The following is an 8,599-nucleotide window of genomic DNA, read 5'->3' on the forward strand; positions in this document are numbered from 1 at the left end:
TCCTTGTCCACACTTAAGCAGAGTTTCTGAAAGGAGGGTTTTGAAAGCTCAGTTTTCAGTGACCTAAAATTCCATTTACATGTGGACAAAAGGCCAAAACATAAAGAAAAGCCTGTGCCATGGGGACAGGATGTACTGTACTAAACCATTAGATAACAAAATAGCGTGCATTAGCAGGATGTTAGCAATGTATGTACGACATTTACTCCCCTGGAACTCAAATTAATGGACTTTAGCATCATTTAAAATCTATACATACAATCAATACAATAAATGTAGAAAAGTAAAATGAAATGGAATTTAGGGTTTGTTTAGAAGCTGGGTAAATATTTATTTTAGCTAATTAGCTCCAACTATCTTTGAAAACACTGCCTGGGGTTTATTTAACAAGTTAGACAAATGTAACTGTTTAGTTAAAATGTCATCAGTAGTAATAGAATAGCAATTAATTATTCACTCTTTAACACATTAGTTACTAAACTGGTAAGTGTACTGTTTGGGTCCAGTATTACAACCAAAGGTATATTTACGCCTGTCTCCTGGAAAATCTTGTTCTGCAGAGTCATTGCTAACATCGAGTCAATCCCCAAAGCACACAGATTGGAGTCATGATCCAGTTCCTCTGCACTTACATTGATTATTTCACTCACAATATTCCTCACATGTTCATATGTGGAAGAACTTGGGATTTTGGGTTTGTTATGTACTTCATCTTTGAGCTCCATTTCTACCAAAGGTAACAATCGCTTTCTGAGAGACCCATTTTGCGAAAGGACATGGATACTGAGATTTTTAAAGCTGAATTTGCATATTACCTGTTGGGGTCTGTTCATCAAAAGACTCTTTTTAAGTGTCTCGTGAACCTCACAAACATCCATTATCATCATCCCCTTTGCCTCTAGAAACTTTTGTAAATGATCTTTGTTCAGCAGGAGACCAAGGTTCAAAGGACCCCAGTTGATGGACTGTGCAGATAGGCCGAGATTTCGTCGATAATGGCAGAACAGGTCGAGGAAAGAATTGGCTGCACCATAGTTACATTGTGAGGCATTGCCAATGACTGATGAGATGGAAGAATAGCACACAAAAAAGTCCAGTTTGTTGTGCAGTGTTGCATAATGAAGATTTAGAGCACCACAAACTTTGGGCTGCAGCACCTTTCTGAAGAGAGACTCATCAAGAGATTCAATCAATGCATCGTGCAACACTGCAGCACTGTGAAACACTCCTTTGATAGGGCAACAAGGGAATGTTTCACCAATTTTTGAAATTGCATCAACTACCTGCATCATCACAGAAACATCACACTGGATGTTTATGATAGCAACCCTGTATCTTTTCTGGAGGAGATCCATTTCAAACTGTGTTTTATCAGAAGGTCTTCTTCTTGACAGAGTTGCAATACAAGCTCCACCATTGTGGGCCAAAAACTTAACTGTCTCAAGACCCAAACCAGACAGCCCACCGGTTACGATATAAGTACAACTTTGTTTAAAGAGTTGTCTAGGCATTGCAAACATAGGGATTTCAGATGCCAGGCTACACGATTCTTCATGGCCTAAAACTATTTGCTGCACTGTCTCTGTTGTGAAATAGGACTCAGGTTTTGTACGGGACCAGGACACTTTTGAGTCTGAATACAGATACAACTCCCTTCTTAGAGGTAGAGATCCTGTATCAAAGCCTAATGATTTTAACCAGTTGCAGATATTCCTGCTTCGTGCTTGTAGATAAGCTTTCTGGAGAACATAATCCACATCGAGTTTATGCACATGAATGTGTTCGCTCTTTGGAGTAAACAATCTGTCTGAGACTGAGGGTGGCATATGACTGCTAAACACGAAAATCATGTGTTTTTCAAGAGCCCCATTGTCATACATCTCCTGCCAAGCGGCATCAAATGGTGGCAAAAGAACGAATGCGTGACTCTCATCAAAACATGGAGGTTCTCCAGTGAAATGTGACTGAGAGGAAACACTCCAGCCTGACCTGGTTGCTGTGAGAGCCAGAACCTTCGTCAGAGCAGAGCCTGAGTTCGGGGAAACAATAGTCAACTTTCTGTGCTGCTTTTTATCTTCAAACAGTATGCTCTGCAAGATCTCCCATGCCAGTATGAAATAAGACACACATGGAGTCTCTTTTAGAAATGGAAATGTCTTAATGTTGTAGCACACTGCTTCAGGAATTACAATTTTTGAGGTGGCATGAACTGGGTAACATGACGCAATATGGTCTCCAACTCTCAGATTATTGACATTTTTCCCCACAGCTGTGACAATGCCACTGAAATCTAGAGCCAGAAGTCTGTGATTCAGTGATGTATGCTTGTTCCAGTACATTGCCTTACCAAAGATCAGTTGAGAAGTGGTCACAGGGAAGTAATCTGATGAATGCAGGCAAACACTGATTAGCTGAATTTCAGCTGTCTTCTCTTGGAGAGCTTTTCCATTAGTGTCACAGTGGGTGGCAGACAAATGGGCTATACTGTATGGATCAGTACTGTGTAGAACAAAGTCTCTTGGATTCACTGAATGTGTTTCACCATCAAACAAAGCTTTATCTGTCAATCTGGTCCGTGCCATTTTTGTTACTGCTGCCTTCCCTTTACTGATCCAAACCTCTTGGTGTCTGCAGGTGTTTATTACCTGAGCAAGTGTTTGTATGTTTTCACTGGTCACAGAAGCAAGGTCAATCAGCTGAAAAGAAAGATCTGCCAACTCTGCTGCACAAGCCCTTATCATACCAGAAAGTGCAAAACCAGGGCTGATATGATCCACACACATTTCTGATGATCTGTAAGTAATGACATGGACGGAGCATGAGCGTTTGCTCTCTTTCACAGCCAGAACAATATGGTGAAAAATCTCACAACAAGTCATCAAGCAGTCCAGCATCTTTTCAGATGAAAGATGAGTGAGGTTATCAACACCCCAAAGGAAGAGAATATTTTCCACATCCACTCTGCTGGTGAGACACTGGAGCACTAAATTTCGAACTTGGTATGCCTTCAAGTGCTCTTTGCTCTCCACAGTGATTGATTCTGGGTGCAAATATGGCTCAAGTCCTTTAGCAATACAGAGGTTATCTTCAAAAACAATTGCTCTTATTTTGCCATTTTGCAATTCTTCTTCAACAGCAACTGCTTCATTTTGGAAGAACAGTGACTGGGAAACATTTGAGCTGCAGCCCACGAATGAAATCCTGACCCCCTTAAGTTCCACTAATACGTTGCCCTCTCTTGTGGAAAAGCAACCGCACACATCAGTATAGTCAGGAGTTTCTTGAGTTGCTCGCAAGTACATAATCATTTCTTCCTGCAGTGGTGCTGATATGACTATATCTGTAATACCTGAAGGGAATCCCTGCTTGACTGTTAGCTGTCCCATTGCTAACATAGCAGTCATTTGCAGAAAATAGTCAAGCAGCACAGGATGAATAAAATAGTCATGAAGATGTTTCAGAAGATCACCAGGGACTTGAATTTCCATCACAGCTTCCTTGAATTCATCCCCAAAATGCACATCATCAAGCTGTTTGAAAAGAGGGCCATACTCAAATCCTGCTTGAGAAAGAATTGAATAGATCTCATTTCTCGTCCAAACCAACTTGCACCGTTGGAAGATCATTCGAGGACAAATGTTTGATTCCTCTAACAATGGCTTGATATCTTGATATGTGTACCTTCCAGAGGCATGCGTTGCATTAGAGGACTGTATTGCAAATGAGCCCTCCTTCTCTCCATGTTCTACTCTCACTTTCAGTTGTTGAGAGTGTGAGTTGAGTGTTAACACACTTTCAAATCTAACACTGAGATGGAGCTGGGTAATAGTTTTACGTGGCTTAAAACTTGCCATCACAGAGGCAAAAGCTAGTTCGACATAAAATGAACCCGGCACAATGGAAATGCTGTTGTTTTTATGCTCCCAAAGGTATGGCACGGTCTCTGAAGAGAGGTTGCTCATGAACTCTTTGTTATCCCTCTTTATCTGGGACATGAGTGTATGGGGAGTAAAGGAAGAATGCTCATCACCTTTCCGCACGGATTCAAAATTCAGGTCTTTCTTTGTGTTGTCAAACTGATAGACTGGAAGAGCTGTGGGCAATGTCTCCAAACCCCTGTGTAGCTTATGCCAGTCCACATTCATGCCAAGTTCAAATAGCTTTGCCACTGTTGAGAGGATTGTGCCATAATCCTTATCAGGGTTTGCGGTGGGAAGAACTACGGTATCATTGCCCAGGGTCTCACATATGTTCCTGTGGAGAGCCCTACGAGGTCCAATCTCCACAAAGACCACATTTCCCCTCGTCGACTTGTCTTTGATGGCAGCACGGAGCGTTTGTTCAAATAAAACAGGCTCTCGGATGTTCTTGGCCCAGTATGTGCCTGAGCTGAAATCACCATCTGAACATTTGTCTCCAGTCACTGTTGAAAACAGTTTGCACTCTATGTTGTTGGTATCTAAAACATCTATTCTTCTCTTAATGTCCTCTAATACTGGATCCATCATGTGGCTATGGTAGGCTGCTGGAACATCTAAGACATGAAGGAAGAGAGTTTCATCTTTAAAGATGCTCTTCAGCCTCTCATGGAGGGTGTCTATGGCATCAGCATCTCCTGACAGAGTGCAGGACTGAGGGCTGTTAAAAGCAGCTACACTAATTTTCCCAGTAAAGTTCGGAAGAATTTTTAATACCTTATCTACAGCCACATTGCCAACCACGAGCATTTTCCCTCCTTTGACTTTGCCCTGGAGAGTACTACGGTGGTACAACACCTTGACAGCATTGTCCAGAGACAAGAGACCTGAGCAGTGAGCAGCAGCAACCTCTCCAACTGAGTGGCCAAGCACGGCATCAGGTTTAATACCCCAGTGTTTCAAAAGAGTAGCAATGCTGACCTGAATCGCAAATAGAAGAGGTTGCACAACATTTGGCTCATTGAAATCATTGTTATCATGCTCACTAGAAAGCCATCTACTCATGCTGAAAGATCCATGACTCTGGAAGAGAGTCTCAATTTCTCTCACCTTATCACTGAAAACAGGAAGCTTACTCATTAGCTGCCTGCACATCCCCTTGTAGGCAATCCCATTTCCACAGAACACAAAGACTACCTGGATGTTAGACCTTACTGCCTGAACCTTAGCCTTCAGTGCAGACATTAACTGGTGTTCTAAATCTGAGAGAGAAGATATTAGGAAGGCCTTCCTATATTTGTGTTTGTAATGACTTCTTCTGCACGCTGAGGTGTATGAGAGTGCCTGCAAATCAACTGACTGGTTCCTGCAAAGTCTTTCATGGGTGTCACTGATGGACAGGCTTAATGATTTCTCAGACGCTGCAGATATGACAAAGACTTTTGTACAGTCTTTCGGTGTTGGAGAGGGAACTGTAGCATTTGTATACTGTCTTACAATTACATGTGCATTTGTACCTCCAAACCCAAAGCTGTTGATCCCAGCCACCCTTCCCATTGGCCCATTTGTCTCCCACCTAACAGATTTAGTTGGAATACTCAGATTCAAGGCTTTTACATCTATACTTGAACTATCTTCAGAGTAGAAAACTGAGGGAACAATAGTGCTGTACTTCATCATTAGCAGTACCTTAATGAGTCCAGCCACTCCAGCTGCAGATTCTGTGTGTCCAATGTTGCCCTTTAGAGACCCAATCAGAAGTGTCTCAGAACGAGTGGGTTTAGCAATGACATTCGAGATGCTTCCCGCTTCTATTGGGTCTCCAACAAGGGTTCCTGTCCCATGTGCCTCTATATATTGAACGTTCATGATGTCGGAGTTAGAGTAGATTCTTCTCAGCAGCTCCTCTTGCTGAACCATGGAGGGTTTGGTGATTGGAGTGACGGAGTGCCCATCTTGATTGACTGCTGTCTTGCTGATAACACCCCATATTTTGTTGCAGTCTCTTAAAGCCTTGACAAAGAAAGTCACATCATTAGAAGACTGGATAGTATCTCAATTATATAAAACTACTTGACACTAAAGATCAAATCATCAACCTACATGTTTCAAATGCTTGAGAAGTACTACACCACAGCCCTCTCCCCTGCCATAGCCATCTGCATGGGCAGAAAAAGGTTTGCTTGTTCCTTCAGGTGAGATCATGCTTGCCTGTTTGAGGGCAACAAATACCTTCGGCTCAATTATACAGCTAACTCCTCCACATAGTGCCATTTCACAGTCTCCTGGTTGAAAGAAAGGTCGTTAAATAATTAATTTGTATACATCATCCAATAGTTTATTTTTTTGGCAGCCAAGCATAAGTATATTACCATGCTTTATAGCCTGGCTGGCTACATGAAGAGCCACCAAAGATGATGAGCAGGCGCTGTCGATGGCAAAAGAAGGGCCAGTCAGATTGAAGGTGAAGGAAATCCTGTTGGCTGCAAGACTCATGGCCGTCCCAGTGCCATTGTAGTGGGTTATTGTGCCAGGGCTATTATTTCTGAGCATCTCATAATCCCTGTTCATAAGACCTGCAGCAGCACAGTCACAATCAAAACAGACTTAAAATTGCTGGATTTTTAAAATTGCTAAGGATTTTTAATGTATCATAGATGATAGCAAGAGTACCTATGTAGACACCAGTTCTGGTTCCACTGATGCTTTCCATAGCTATTCCTGCATCTTCTAATGCCCTGTAGGTACACTGCAGCAGAAGTTTCTGCTGAGGGTCCATGAAGTCAGCCTCCGATTCAGTAATACCAAAAAACTTGTAATCAAACTCATTAAACCTAGAATATAAAATAAGTAGATCCATCATAATTCAAAAATTTCAAAGAAAAAAATAACTTAATTAAACTTTTATATCTTGTAGGTAACAAAGAAATAATACAGTTTACTAATCACTGGTCATTTGTAATTTATGTCACTTTGTTAGTAGTTTGTGTTATACACAATACTTTACAAATCCTGTATTGTGTCATAGCTAACAACAGACACTTCCATTTACATTCTGATGCAAAGCTGTTGTTGCATACAAATTTTATTAATGTTACTGTATTATGTTTTTGTTGACCTTTACCAAACATTTTTGTCATTGTGTTAAACCAAAAACAAAACAAGTCAAAAACAGGCCATTACTAACTTCAACTGTATCCACTTTTTTTTGTCCTGAAAGGCTTAGATTAAGCCTATTTCTGTCCTTTACTCTGAGGGCTGTGCACCACACAGCAGCTTTTAAGTGTGTTAATTGTTAACTAGCAGGCAAGGAGGCACTCAGGTCATACAAACTCAAAGGACAACCATGAGTTGTTTCCCATCCAGAAAATACAAAGTTTTACACCCACCAGGTTAAACTTCATAATTGTCCTTTAAGGTTTACAAATTGTAATCAATAAATTTGGTACATTTAACAATTTAACGATGTATCATAACTATAAGCTGCAGCTTTATGATCTCATCTAAACATAATATAACAATATAAGATAAAAGCACAATAAAAAATATATAAAATATATGAATAAAATAATATAATCTTTATAATGCTTGTTATGAATTATTATATTATGAACATTGTAAATATGAATATAAACATAACACATAACATTTTAAATTACAAGCCAACTAGCCATTAGTTTACAACGTAAACTCATAAATGTTACATCAAAGCTTACAAATGATTAGTAATTAACCAATTAATTGTGAATAAACAGTCTAATAATTTTATTACATTGTAATTACTGACTGCCAACAAACTAAAAGCAACAACATCAATAAGAATACTAACATTTCAGTTTCAATTATTTTTTTTTCGTTAACAACTTAATAACAAATTAACAATGAGTTTGCCATTTATTAAGAGTAGTTAAAACATTTTTAAACTCACCCTTCTATTAGAGCTGCTTTGGTTGTCTGTATCTTCCCAGGTTTGTTACCTTCTGCATCATACCAAAGAGTGGTGTCAAACCTTTCAGCTGGAATATCCACCACACAGCTCTTTCCCTCCAACAGAACCCTCCAGAAACTGTCCACCCCCTCACCTAAAATATAAAGTATCACAACAACCTGAGTATACAATATCTTAGAATTTCGACCTTTGGAGAAAAAAAAATGCAGATATTCAGTATTGCTTTAAATGGTGTCAAAATGAGGTTGTACCTCCGGGAAAATTGCATCCAATCCCAATAACAGCTATGTCATCATCAGCGTCCTCCATTGTTCCTTTGGGGCAATCATAAGATTGCTCTGAGAGCTTTTTTGAAAACACAAAATGAAATTTCAAGTTTCTTCATAGTAAATGTTTCGCACTGGTTGCTGCTTTTGGTCAGAACTAGTAGTGTTGCACCAGCCTTTTTAAATAGATGAAACAATAGGACAGTGTCTTAGTCTCTTAGCCTCTCCCCCAGAGTCACCTGGAACTTAAGACACTAATGGCAGGTTGAAGGTAATTTAACCGCAGCCATAATTAAGCCTTTGCTCCTGTTAACTGGCCAACAGAAGATGCAATGTTAGAAATGTGCCACTCAGTAGATTAAATAATCTGATTTGTCATTTTGTCTGCATTTCCAAAAGCATGATATTCTTTGACACTGTGTAACATTAGAAAATACACTCATCAGCCACTTTAGTCTAGATTCAAC

At 40.0% G+C, this 8,599-nt stretch overlaps 1 protein-coding gene across 1 annotated transcript; it reads right to left on the bottom strand.

Moving 5' to 3' along the window:
• Positions 1 to 300: 300 nt before the first annotated feature.
• pks1 (polyketide synthase 1) lies at positions 301 to 8,560 on the bottom strand. The gene is made up of 6 exons (XM_026179267.2): positions 8,118 to 8,560; positions 7,846 to 7,999; positions 6,591 to 6,751; positions 6,290 to 6,493; positions 6,021 to 6,202; positions 301 to 5,930 (listed from the first exon to the last, which is right to left on the bottom strand). Exons 1-6 carry the CDS (start codon positions 8,173 to 8,175, stop codon positions 450 to 452), a joined length of 6,240 nt encoding a protein of 2,079 aa, XP_026035052.2. The 5' UTR covers positions 8,176 to 8,560; the 3' UTR covers positions 301 to 449.
• Positions 8,561 to 8,599: the final 39 nt, after the last annotated feature.

This window comes from Astatotilapia calliptera, chromosome 9, assembly GCF_964374335.1.
Source record: "Astatotilapia calliptera chromosome 9, fAstCal68.1, whole genome shotgun sequence".
In the NCBI taxonomy this organism is placed as follows: Eukaryota; Metazoa; Chordata; class Actinopteri; order Cichliformes; family Cichlidae; genus Astatotilapia; species Astatotilapia calliptera.

Excerpts from the sequence above, each read along its gene's own strand:
- pks1 (XM_026179267.2), bottom strand. The coding sequence starts at position 8,175 with ATGGAGGACGCTGATGATGACATAGCTGTTATTGGGATTGGATGCAAT. Across the intron at positions 8,000-8,117 it reads TGGATGCAATTTTCCCGGAG|GTGAGGGGGTGGACAGTTTC; the intron begins GTACAACCTCAT and ends TTTATATTTTAG. Across the intron at positions 6,752-7,845 it reads AAAGCAGCTCTAATAGAAGG|GTTTAATGAGTTTGATTACA; the intron begins GTGAGTTTAAAA and ends TTTATATTCTAG.